Source organism: Cyprinus carpio, chromosome B21, assembly GCF_018340385.1.
Source record: "Cyprinus carpio isolate SPL01 chromosome B21, ASM1834038v1, whole genome shotgun sequence".
Taxonomy (NCBI): Eukaryota; Metazoa; Chordata; class Actinopteri; order Cypriniformes; family Cyprinidae; genus Cyprinus; species Cyprinus carpio.
Genome location: NC_056617.1, coordinates 18,173,631 through 18,186,903, shown reverse-complemented (window position 1 = coordinate 18,186,903; position 13,273 = coordinate 18,173,631). Strand labels below are relative to the sequence as shown.

Sequence of the window (13,273 nt, the reverse complement as noted above, 5' to 3'; positions counted from 1 at the left end):
TTAATGAAAAAAAAAAAAAAATCGGAAAATCCTACTATGGTAAAGGCTTGGCTTTGCTTATTAATATGAATAAATCCGATGTGATATTGCGTGGTAACCTTCTGCTGAAGGCTTTGGTGAAGACTTGTTAATATTAATTACGTGATGCGAACGTTGCTCGGTAACCTCCAATGGCACAGCACTGGCTCATGAATATTAAGTAGCAAGTCTTCAACATAGTAGAATCGGCGGATTTGAGCGCTTGCGTGGACACCTCACGGACACAAGGGCGGGGATGAAGTTCAAGTTTAATGATTAATGCAAACGAGTATATAAGAAACGTTAAAGTCGTAAATTGAGGTTCACCGAAGTTTCACGATTGTCACCACCGCACGCGCGAGCTTGAAGTTCCGGATCCATCTCGCGTGAGAGTCGAGTGTGCGCAGCAAGTAACATGCATGCAGACACTGATACACTGTATTACATTGTTACTATCTGAGTGTTATCCAGCGTGAGGCTATCTTGGCTGCATGTGTCGGTGATTAATGCGTTATGTGCACGGGTGCTTCTCTCTTTGCAGGTCACCATGGCTTTGATAAGATTGTTGACCAGACTGAGTGGATATGTGCACTTGAAACAAGGTTTGGAGTGTTTGGGAGCCAGTTCTCAGAGCACGAGATTACAACAGCACACTGCAGCCCATTCATCTTCATGCAACTATCAGCTGCTGCCTGACTGTCTGGGTGAGAGACATGCATTCCCAGACAGCTGCATTCCAAACAGATTAATATTTACATGTTATTATAGGCAGAGCTTTGAATGTGTAGAACTGCCAAGGATCATTTTATATCTCATTCTCAACCAAATAATTATAGATAGAGACAATGATCAAACCAGGGTTATTCTAGTTAACTAAAATGGTAAAAAACAAAAACATCTTTTTGAAATAAAATGAATGTGAATTGAAATAGAATATTATATATATATATGTATATATATATATATATATATATATATATATATATATATATGTATATATATATATATATGCATGCATTTAGCAGACGCTTTTATCCAAAGCAACTTACAGTGCATTCAGGCTATACATTTATTTATGTATTTATTATGTGTTTTTTAATCAGTATGTAAATATATAAAAATAAATAAAAAACTTTTATCATAGCTAGTTAACAAGGTAACATTTCTTATTCATTTAGTTTCACTTGACATACTAAAATAACTAAAACTGAAATCCAAACGAATAGAAACTGTATAGACATTTAAAAACAACGAAAGCTTATAAAAATGACAAAACGACTAAAACTTTTAAATTTAAATGAAAGCAGAAAATATTAAAATAAAACTTAATTCAAAATGTTAACACAAACTATTTGATGGCGCTAAAACAACACTGGATCATATCTTGAGAACTATAAAGTCGATTGATGTAATGCAATTCATGATAGCACGATTATTTTATTTTACACTCTATTTATTCGCAATTCACTAAAATGGTTGTTTAATCAGCCTATCACTTCTATATCCACTTTACTTACTGATATATGCGCATCATTGCACACTTATATTAAATTGCATGCCGTAATAAAAGTAAATGAAGTCTACTGAATTCATGTATTTCTGCAGAGCTCAGCTACGGGGGTCTTGTAATGCACTTTGACTACGTGTGGCTGAGAGATCACTGCCGCTCGGCTTCATGCTACAACTCAAAAACACACCAGCGAAACCTGGACACTGCCAGCATTGATCTGAACATCAGGCCTTCAAAGAGCAGAGTGGATGAGAACACCCTCTTCCTCACATGTAAGTGCAGAACCAGCTTGATCCAGTTCAACTGCAGATCATTCAAGAGTACCACTAACTATGTGCCGGGGAAACCAGTTTACCAAAGTAAAGGAACATTCTGCCGTTATTTCTCAAAAACAACACAAAAACAAAAAAAGTGGGCTGTAGTCGTTATTTAGTTATTTTGTCTCTATTTCCGTGACTATATATTTCTAACAGCAGCTCAAACGTTGTAGGATAGCTTTCTGCAGGGAACAGGTTAAAATTTAGTTATTATGCACTGATGATCGTAATCTAATGCCAAAATTCTGATTCATTTTCTCCAGGTCTTTACTGACAAATATGGATTAGTGCCATGTTTGTTGTTGTTTTTGCAGCTTGATATGCATGATAACTATGAGCTGTTGTTGAAAACAGTAAGGAAGCACCCTCTGGAGGCTGTACATGTGATCATTTTAGTAAAGTAACCATTATAAAATGGTCTGTCATTCTTTGAGAGGCATCAGTGACTGTAATTTTGTTCTTTCTTTGATATGCAATGTTTACTTTTTTGCAGTGAACATATGCAGCGTTTGGAGTCAGATGCACCATCAGGTTTCATCTTTTGGATGACTGACTCTTTTTAGATGAGATCGACAGTCATGCAATTTTTAATTCTCGTAAGACTCGTCTGATTGGTTGGCTCACATTCATTTATTCCTCATTTCCTGGTAAACATCCTTTTAAAACTGATTCAGAATCACCTAACATGTCACCTTTACATAGCGTTCACAGTTTTCTGCAAGATTGCTTAATGTTGGCATTGGAAGATAAGCCGACTTCTTCATGTTTCAGTCCTCTCCTCAGAGATTGTGGTCCCAGTGTGTTAAGATAAGTTTAACGCTCTTCCCAAACAAAGATGGATATCTCTTTCTTAAGTAAAGATACACCTCTGTGAGAAAGACAGACAAACCTTTGACTCTTACGAAACTCAGCAGACACCGGTGAGATTCACTTTTCAGGCAGCATTACTTTATTGTAACAGTCAGTTATATAGTAACAGCATTCCTCCCTTTCTCGTGACTTTTGTGTCTGTGTGACTTTGGCCCACAATTAACTTCAGAATCAGAATCAGAATCAGAATCAGAATGAGCTTTATTGCCAGGTATGTTTACACATACGAGGAATTTGTTTTCGTGACAGAAGCTCCGCAGTGCAACAGAATGACAGCGACAGAACATAAAACACACAATAAAAGAATAAAAAATACAAAAAATACAAATCAATAGGTAAGGAATGACAATATACAAATTGACAATTGTATGGCAGATATATTACGAGCAGTTATGTATGTACAGGTATATTATGTGCAAAAAAATAATAATTTAAGTGTACACTAGGTATGTGTGTTAGATAATAAGTGTATGTGTCTGTAAATATAAATAGTGTAATGTGTTCCACAGTTATTATCGAGTGTTCATTAGATGGATTGCCTGAGGGAAGAAACTGTTCCTGTGTCTGGTCGTTCTGGTGCTCAGTGCTCTGTAGCGTCGACCAGATGGCAACAGTTCAAACAGGGAGTGTGCTGGATGTGAGGGGTCCAGAGTGATTTTGCCAGTCCTTTGCTCACTCTGGATAAGTACAGTTCTTGTATAGACGGGAGGGTTGTACCAGTGATTCTCTCAGCAGTCCGGACTACCCTCTGTAGTCTTCTGAGGTCAGATTTAGAAGCTGAGCTGAACCAGACAGTTACTGAAGTGCAGAGGACGGATTCAATGATGGCGGAGTAGAACTGTTTCAGCAGCTCCTGTTGCAGGTTAAACTTCCTCAGCTGGCGAAGGAAGTACAAACTCTGCTGGGCCTTTTTCACAATGGAGTCAATGTGAATGTCGCACTTCAGGTCCTGAGAGATTGTAGTGCCCAGGAACCTGAATGACTCCACTGTCGTCACAGTGCTGTTCATGATGGTGAGTGGGGGGAGAGCAGGGGTGTTTCTCCTGAAGTCCACAATCATCTCCACTGTTTTGAGCGTGTTAAGCTCCAGGTTGTTGAGAGTACACCAGACAGCCAGCTCTTTAACCTCTTGTCTGTAAGCAGACGCGTCACCGTCCTGAATGAGGCCGATGAGTGTGGTGTCGTCTGCAAACTTCAGGAGCTTGACAGAGGGGTCCTTAGATGTGCAATCGTTAGTGTACAGGGAGAAGAGCATTGGGGAGAGAACACAGCCCTGGGGAGCTCCAGTGCTGATTGTACGGGTGCTGGATGTGTATTTTCCCAGCCTCACTAGCTGCTGCCTGTCTGTCAGGAAGCTGTTGATCCACTGACAGACGGAGGTGGGCACGGACAGCTGAGTTAGTTTGGGCAGGAGGAGGTTTGGGATGATCGTGTTAAAGGCCGAGCTGAAGTCCACAAACAGGATTCTCACATAAGTCCCTGGTCTGTCTAGGTGTTGCAGAACATAATGCAGTCCAATGTTTACTGCATCGTCCACAGACCTGTTTGCTCTGTAGGCAAACTGAAGAGGATCCAGTAAAGGTCCAGTAATGTCCTTCAGGTGGGCCAGCACCAGTTTTTCAAATGACTTCATGGCCACAGACGTTAGAGCCACAGGCCTGTAGTCATTTAGTCCTGTAATTTTGGATTTCTTTGGGATGGGGATGATGGTGGAGCGTTTGAAGCATGAAGGGACTTCACACAGCTCCAGTGATCTGTTGAAGATCTGTGTGAAGATGACTTGTGAAATATTTGGTGTGAAGAGGTGTTAACATTAGCTTTTTATCAGTATTGCAATTTCCCTTTTTTTAAGTTGATATGAAATCAAAATGGGCCCAGTTTACTTTCTTAAAACCTTTTAATTAGGGCTGCACAATTATGATAAAAATCATAATTGTCGATTATTCCCTTGAAATTGTAATTGCGATTATTAATTACTATTATCACAGTTTACACCGACCAAACAATGTTTATACCATTGTTTGATGCAACTGCATGCTGTATTTTTATATGAAAATAAACAAGCTGAAAACACTGCTTTTCTATAGTATTAAGCCTCGGATTGGTTTCTTCTTTAAATTATAGAAAAGCAAAAATATGAATGGTATTATAATGTTATACTAAAACTAAAATTAAAAACCTTTAAGATAACATGTAGAAAGAAAAAAAACATAAGTATGCAGAATAACATAAGTGGACTTTGAACGATTAATTGCCTCTTTTAATGATTATGTAATTGTGGCATCCATAATTGTAATCGCGATTAGAAATTCAATTAATTATGCAGCCCTACTTTTAATATTTCTGTGCACGATTCATTTCACATTATACCAAAGAAAAACTTTTTCTGTTGCATTAAACATTTTAATTTTTGTAGTCACACTTTAGTTTAGCGACCAATTTTATAGAAATAGTAATAGTACTATTTCTATGACTTTTGCCTCTATAAACTCTTAATTTGCTGATTATTAATAGTTAGTATGGTAGTTATTAGTTTAGGTATGGGGTGGATGAAGAGATCTAAAATATGATCATGCAGAATGAAACATTAATATGTGCTTTATAAGTACTAATAAACAGCCATTATGCTAGTAATATGCATGCTAATAAGCAACTAGTTAATAGTGAGAATTGCTCCCTGAAGTGTTACCGTATTTATTTGTATAGCACTTTTAACAAATTGTTTAAAAAGCAGCTTTTCAGAAAATCATTCTTTAAATTCTAAAGCCCTATTTGGACAGGACTAGTTCTCCCAGAGGACATTTGTGTACTTTGAGATTTTAATACAGTCTGACTCTGCCAAGTCTTGTGCTTTTCTCATCTAACCTCTGTAAAAAAAAAAAAAAAAATTGTAGCGCAAAAGGCTTACTGTTTTTGGTCTAAATACAATGAATGTTTATATATATATTATAAAAATTTAAATATTTGAGAGCCAAATCACAGGAGTTTTAAGACTGGCGATTTTATTATCAGCATCAGGTGAGATATATGTTTAGATTTCTCTGCTTATTTATGTGGGTTATTATAAGCTGCCACTTATTTAAACTCATGCAAAGTTTTTTTATAATAAGTTAAAATGATGTAAAGACTGTTCACTTAAAGAAATCTAGAAAAAACACACTCCCTCCTCTGCAAGGTATAGTTCACCCAAAAATGATCCAAATGTTGTTGTGTAAGAAATATTGAGAAATGTTCTTCAGTGTACTGTATCTTCAGTGGTGTTCTGCAGAAGAACGAAAGTCATACAGGTTTGAAACAACATGAGTTTAGAATGAACTATCTCTTTAAAGCCCCCCAGTAAGACAAGAAAAACCTGTCTATGAAAAACCATGGTCAGACTGAGGAGAAGAGAATAAGAGGAGCTTACAATCAAAGCACATATGGTAAATATTACCTGGTATGAGGAATACAAGTTCATGGAATAAATGACACGATTCAGTTTTCACTATGTTAGTAAGACAACGTGTAAATGATTACGTTGAAAGAATAATGATTATTTTACAGTTTAAAAGTCCATCCCTAGAGAGAGACGCAGATAGTGAAACATCTTTCACTCTATATTTTGCAGTCCTACATGTCTTAAAATCCATCTTAAAAGACCGAACGTTATCAATTTGGCTTTACATTCTTGAGTCCGATTCAATGGAAGTTCATCTGTGCACACATGTGTATTTTGGTGCTCTAAAGCGGTTTAAATCAGCATTTTTAGGGTTTCAGGATTTATACTGTATCTCCTAATGAAGTCCTTTCCACGGCGTTTGTGATCACCTCCAGGGCCAGATGGTCACATCACACGGTACAATCTAACATGGCTGGCCCAGAACAGCTACGAGGGCCAGAAGCGAAGTGCCATGCAACCTCGGATCCTGTGGAGCGCAGATATCTACTCCAGCGCTCAGGTGCCTTCTGCCAGCTGGGACAAGTTCATGAGCTGCGACGAGGAGCTGAAGAACTTCCTCAACAACTTCCTGCTTTACGGAATTGCCTTCGTCGAAGGCGTCCCACCAACCCTGGAAGCTACTGAAACAGCGACCCAAAGAGTGAGCCTCATCAGGTCAGGGCTAGTGTGTAACGCCTCTGAAATAAGTCAATTAAATCATTCAAACCTGTTTTGATCGTTTAATATTATAGATTGTTTGTCATCATTTACTTGGCTTCATGTCATCCAAACTTTTTTTTACTTTTGTAAAACCACAAACAACTAAGAATATTGGTATAAGCCACATATGCTGGTTTTATGATGCATTTTAATTATGTCTGGGTTAGGGTTAGGGTTAAACTGTCACACATTAGGAAACTAGGTCAGGGAACACATGGCACGGGAACAAAACCAAACCTAACCTAGGCAAGGCAAGTTTATTTATATAGCACATTTTGTACACAATGGTAACTCAAAGTGCTTTACATAAAAGAGAGTAAAATAATCATGAAGAAAAATAATAATAAAAATAAAACAAGCAATTTTAAAACTTTGGAAATTATTTAAAAATTGACTTATTTAAAATGAATTTAAAACAGTTAAAAACAGAAAATGATTTTACATAAAATACAGTGAACCTAAAACATTAAATAAGTGTAATTTGCTTAATTATTCTGTTAATTAGTAAGTAAATCATACATTAACATGTAGCCTTCAAATATTGTTAAAATAAGTACACATTGCATTAAAAAGATCAAATTATAAATTAGTAATAAAATTAAAAACAAAGAAACACATTACAGGTAACCGAACAAGTGGCAGCTCTTTTGCACTTAAATTGCAAGATTTTTTTTTTCGTCCCATCTGTTTTTATGGTTATTACAATGTCAAACATCACAAATTTGGTACTGTATTTCAGTATAGAAACTTTGCTATGTGTACTTATCAGCATGAAAGAAAACAAAACTTTTATTCAAATGATGAGCACTTGCTTTATAATCAGTGACTGAATCTAAACTCCCGTTATAATCAAAAAAACTCTGTTTACTGTAGATTGAAGCGAACCTCTTATTTATATTGTTTTTATACTTTGTTATGGTGAAACAATTTGCAAGTGTGCAGAACTCTGAACAAACTCTGGTATATTGAGAGGATTCTGATTTAGAAGCCTCTGACTGGCCATCGCTGGTCACATGTCACAAAAAACATGTCTGTGATTGGCTACAAAGCTCAACGCTGCAAAAACATGCTGTAAATAGAAACCTTAGACGCTCTTCTCACACTCACTAAAATATGTACAGTGTTTGAGGCTGGTATTGTATACAATTTCAAAACTGAAGTATCGACTTAAGTACTTTTGGCAGCTCTCACGGGCTGCTTGATAGTCAAGAAAAATGAATGTGATATGATAAATGAAATTAAAATTAAAACATTTATGCCTTCAGACTTTTGCGCACACACATATGCCGTGCACCAAGTTTATTGTCTGCTATCTGCATCACCATAAACTTTTATAAGTATTAAAATCATTGAGTTATCTTAAGTTCTTGTGACATGCATGCCGTGCAGCGCTTGTTTCAGTGTAACCATGGGGAGAACCATGTCATTCCTTTTTTTCCGGAGATTTTAATGATTGATTTTGAAAATGAAGTGAAAAATGAAAAATGAAAAATTTTTCCTAATTAAAATCAAGCAATTCTTTGTTTCCAGGGAGACCATGTATGGGCGGATGTGGAACTTCACTTCAGATTTTTCTCGTGGAGATACAGCCTACACAAAGCTGGCCCTGGACCGCCACACCGACACGTCATACTTTCAAGAACCCTGCGGGTAAACGGGAAAATCAAAGTTAGGCTTCAATTAGCCACGAAAGGCCAAATGTCGGTCTGTCAGATCAAGTTTCCGTAGTGCATGCTTAGTCAGTCGGCAGGGAGTCAAATTCACATCCTCTCTGTTCTATTATAAGAGCTTTAATCAACTAATGACCACAGGAGTAACCTTAGAAAACACGTTAGGGGATCTGACAGATTTGTATTTATTTTTAAATGATGTCCACATTTTTCACCTCATTTATAAGTCAATACCATTCTCTAAAAGATGAAAACCCAACAACACTGTTAGTTTAATGTTTGTCTTAAACTTGTAACAGGCAAACAGATACTCAGTGAAATGTTGCAGGAAATATTAGACCTGCAGCACATAACAAGTATTGTTATGATTGTAAAAGACACAGTTATTAATTGTTGGTACCTATTATTTAGTTATCATGTCAAGAAGTAGAAATAAAAACAAACTGAAAAATGTAATTTGCATAGTGGTTAGAAGACACTTAACAAAAAAAATTGGTATTGATCTTGGATGCAAGACAAAAAATATCGGCCGATCTCTGAAGTGCATATATACTATAAATCAGTCAGATTTCAGTTCGAGCAGAGGTGAAGCCAAAAGAGGAGCCCAACAGTAAACTGCAAATTACTTCTGCACTATTCTACGCCGTTTCATAGTTGAAATAGTGTGAGTGGTGTTCACAATGAAATCTCCAACAAGAGCAAACACTTCTAAGGACCCAGATGATGCACTTATTCAACCGAAACAATCAAGTGTGGTGTGTAGGACACTTCATGCACTCAGCTGTCCTTGGCTGTAAGGCTTTGAAGGTGGATTACAAAAATCAAGGTGGAGTTACTACATTGTGCCTTTGTGGGGCGCTCTTCATATTTGCACCCATTGCCAAAAAGACAGCTTACTATGCTGATTTTATATTTTGCAAGCAAAATTTGCCTGTGGAGAAATTTATGAAATTCTGTTCTAAAGCTAACATGTGTTTTGACATCATTTGTCCTCAACTGGGAAACTGGTATAGTAGTGTATACTATGACATTAGGGATGCATCATTCTGTCGAATAAAAAAAGCATTTCTGCGCCATTAGCAACAAATTGCAAACATGACCACAAACTGTTATTCACCCGATCTCTCAGATCTTCTGCTTCTGTGACTTTAGTTGTACCATCTGTACTTCGTTTGACTGTCACGGGATGTAGAGCTTTATGGTTTTACGGCTCTGAGTCTTTGGAATACTTTACCTCTTGATATACGTAGACAATTTTTACATCTTGTCTCAAAAACGTATTTTTGAGCTTATTCTGATTGGTATAGTTTTGTGTATTTTTGTGCATTGTTTCTTGTCATTAATTGTTTATGTGTTTGATTTTTGTAAACGAATCGAAAATAAAACGATTGATTATTTGTTATATTATTTAATGGTGAATATGGTCCACGTCCTGCTCACATGCTGATTTTAATATCTTGTTTTGCCTCATAAGCATCCAGGTGTTTCACTGTCTGAGACATGAAGGAACGGGGGGCAGAACTCTGCTGGTGGACGCTTTCCACGCCGCTGACGCAGTCCTCCAGCGAACGCCCGAGAACTTTGAGCTGCTTTCACATGTGCCCATCAAACACGAGTATGTGGAGAACCTGAGTGAGCATCGCAACCACATGATCGGCATCGGCCCCGTGATCAACGTCTATCCGTGGAACAACGAGGTGTACATGATTCGGTAAGAGACCTGCGGGTGAAAACTAAGGGATCGTGTCATTCATTTTCCCTTATAACATAATGTTTTTTGCACCAAAACAGTCCTATTTGTGACCCTGGAGCACATAAGCAGTCTTAAGTCTCTGGGGTATATTTGTAGCAATAGCCAAAAATACATTGTATGTGTCAAAATTATAGATTTTTATTTTATGCCAAAAATCATTAGGATATTTAGTAAAGATCATGTTCCATGAAGATGTTTTGTAAATGTATTACTGTACATATATTAAAACTTAATTTTTGATTAGTAATATGCATTGCTAAGAACTTCATTTGAACAACTTTAAAGATGATTTTCTCAATATTTAGATTTTTTTGCTCCCTCAGATTCCAGATTTTCAAATAGTTGTATCTCAGACAAATATTGTCCTCCTAACAAACCACACATCAATGAAAAGATTGTTTATTCAGCTTTCAGATGATGTATAAATCTCAATTTTGAAAAATTGACCCTTATGACTGGTTTTGTGGTCCATGGTCACATTTTATTTTATTTTATTACTTCTGCCATGCACCCTTTAAACTGTAGTTCTTTAGATGTAGTTTGTTATGTCAGTTACATATTTTGTCTGTTTATGGTGTCTCTGTGGGTGCATATTTAGATTTACCAACACAATTCATTCCTAAAAGTGTGTGTGAGATAAGAGAAAGAGGCTAAATGCATTTTATATTAGTAAGTTTAGACTAACCTAACTAATAGGTGCAATACACACACACACACACACAAAATCTGTATTTGATCCGGGTCAAAACTGACCCGAGGTGTAAGAATTTAGTTTATATGGTTAGTTTACATCTCTTCTTTAAAAATTAGAAATCTGAAAAAAAAACAAGTGCATTTTGATAGTTTAAATCCATTTTCAAAGTTGTTTCCTGTATTGGAAGGTTATAACTGAACTGAATGCAATGAGGGCTAAGTTATTAAAGGAAATTAATTTCCTTAATGATATTAATAAACTTAAAGGTTCTGCTGCATTTCGTCCAGTTTTGTTTGAGTTGTGTTTTCTTGTTTTGCAGGTATAATAACTACGACCGTTCTGTTATCAACACAGTCCCTCATGATGTGGTGCGGCGCTGGTACACGGCTCACAGGCAGCTCACCGCTGAACTCAGGAGACCAGACAATGAGCTGTGGGTCAAACTCAAACCAGGGAAGGTATGCAGAACATCTCCACTAAAAACATGCCTGGGTCCTATTTTATCATTTATAAAAAGAGCATAACAAACCATAAAGAAATAAAGCCTTTATTTTTTTGCATTTGACATTATGAGAGATAAACACAAAACTTTGCAGATAATCCTGTTGTTCACAATATACTACATGCCTTGTGTTTTCTGATCTTTTAGTATAACTGTACAAATGTTCATCACGTGCATGTGAATCAGATTGGATAGTTCATGCTGCATCTAAACCGAACTTTCAGAATCAGATTGGATTTTTTCATGTTGCTGAAAATCAGTGCATGTAAACATACCTACTGTTGTTTTCTCCAAGGTCCTGTTCATTGATAACTGGCGTGTTCTGCATGGCAGAGAGTCGTTCACCGGCCTGCGGCAGCTGTGCGGATGTTATCTGACGCGTGACGATGTGCTGAACACAGCTCGCTCTCTCGGTCTCCAGGCCTGAGCGCATAATGCTAACTATCCAAACATCATTTACCAAAAACACCTTGATTTCTCCAGCGTTAGGACAGCAGAGGATCATAACAGTATTATTTTAGTATTACTAATCAACTCGGCTCTTTGTTTGAATGATTTTATGATTTTTTGAGATTAAATGAGTTTGTTGTAGACGATGCATCTTTTGATCCATAACGATTTCTTTCCACAGAAAAACAGATGTAGTAATAGACTTTAATTTAAATTATTTTTATTTTGTTGTTTTTTTTTTAGAAATGGTCAGGACATGCATTACCTCAAGAGAATATGAAGTGAAAAGGCACTTATTTTAAAAACGGTTATGCTATAATGTCTGATTTTAAGGTTTGGTTCACGCAGACAGACTAAAAGATTAAATCAGAAGATCCTTTGTTTTGCAGAATGATGTTTGAATCGTGGAAATAGTTCACACAAACATGATAGTGTCCTGATTATTTACTTCAGCTGAAGAGAAATTCAAGTTTTAGAGTAAAACATGACAGGATTTTTCATCATCTAATGCAAGTGAATGGTGCTCATTGTAGACCATTTTCAACGGACCAAATCCGTATCTAGGCAGATTCAAACTAATCCACATGACCCTAGCTGACAAACAAAAGTCCTCTCCAATGATCAGACAATTTTAGAAAAGAATAAAGAATTATATACTTTTTATCTACAAATGTCGGCATTGGTCCAGCTCGTGTGACACATGCATGTTGTGAGGATCATGCATGACAAAGACTAAAAGTTGTTGTTTTTGTGTCCGTTTATTGTTCACAATAACAATTGTCTCGAATTAAGCTGATACTGTGAACTGTTCCTTTAAACGGTTGTCAATGCTGGGTATTTCTATGGGTTTGTGACTTAAGAGCGATATGGGAAAGATCTCACAGAGTTTAAATGTATATGCTGTATTGCATTAATCTTTGCGAGTTTTTTTTTTTTTTTTTTTTATCTGTAGCATTTTAACATCCTGTATCCTATATAAAATGATCTCAAATGAATGTACGCACAAAAATACCAATGTTACCTCTAGAAAATAAATTAATCTCCTTGCATTTTTTGTCTTGTTGACGTCTTACCACTTTCTGATTATATTTTAGTTTACACTGACTACACAATGTACAGGTACATCTAAAAAAAATTTGAATATCATGGAAAAGTTCTTTATTTTTTGTAATTTAATTCAAAAAAGCAAACTCTCTTATATTCTAGATTCATTGCACACAAACTGAAATATTTCAAGTGCTATTTGTTTTAATTCTGATTTCTACGACTTAGAGCTTAGGAAAATAAAAAATTCAGTATCTCAAAAAATTTGAATATTTTCTCAAAGATCAATCAAAAAAAAAAAATGTAC

The 13,273-nt window shown here is 36.3% G+C and overlaps 1 protein-coding gene across 5 annotated transcripts; it reads left to right on the top strand.

Moving 5' to 3' along the window:
• Positions 1–202: 202 nt before the first annotated feature.
• LOC109046117 (trimethyllysine dioxygenase, mitochondrial) lies at positions 203–12,971 on the top strand. 5 transcript variants are annotated; one of them, XM_042748108.1, is made up of 8 exons: positions 203–404; positions 560–722; positions 1,624–1,800; positions 6,529–6,808; positions 8,384–8,503; positions 9,998–10,234; positions 11,290–11,428; positions 11,768–12,971. In XM_042748108.1, the coding sequence occupies exons 2-8, from the start codon at positions 566–568 to the stop codon at positions 11,897–11,899; spliced, it is 1,242 nt and encodes a 413-aa protein (XP_042604042.1). In that variant the 5' UTR covers positions 203–404; positions 560–565; the 3' UTR covers positions 11,900–12,971. The 5 variants fall into 5 exon arrangements, with proteins under 5 accessions (XP_042604042.1, XP_042604041.1, XP_042604040.1 ...); XM_042748107.1 differs by having other exon boundaries at positions 203–424; XM_042748106.1 differs by having other exon boundaries at positions 203–456.
• Positions 12,972–13,273: the final 302 nt, after the last annotated feature.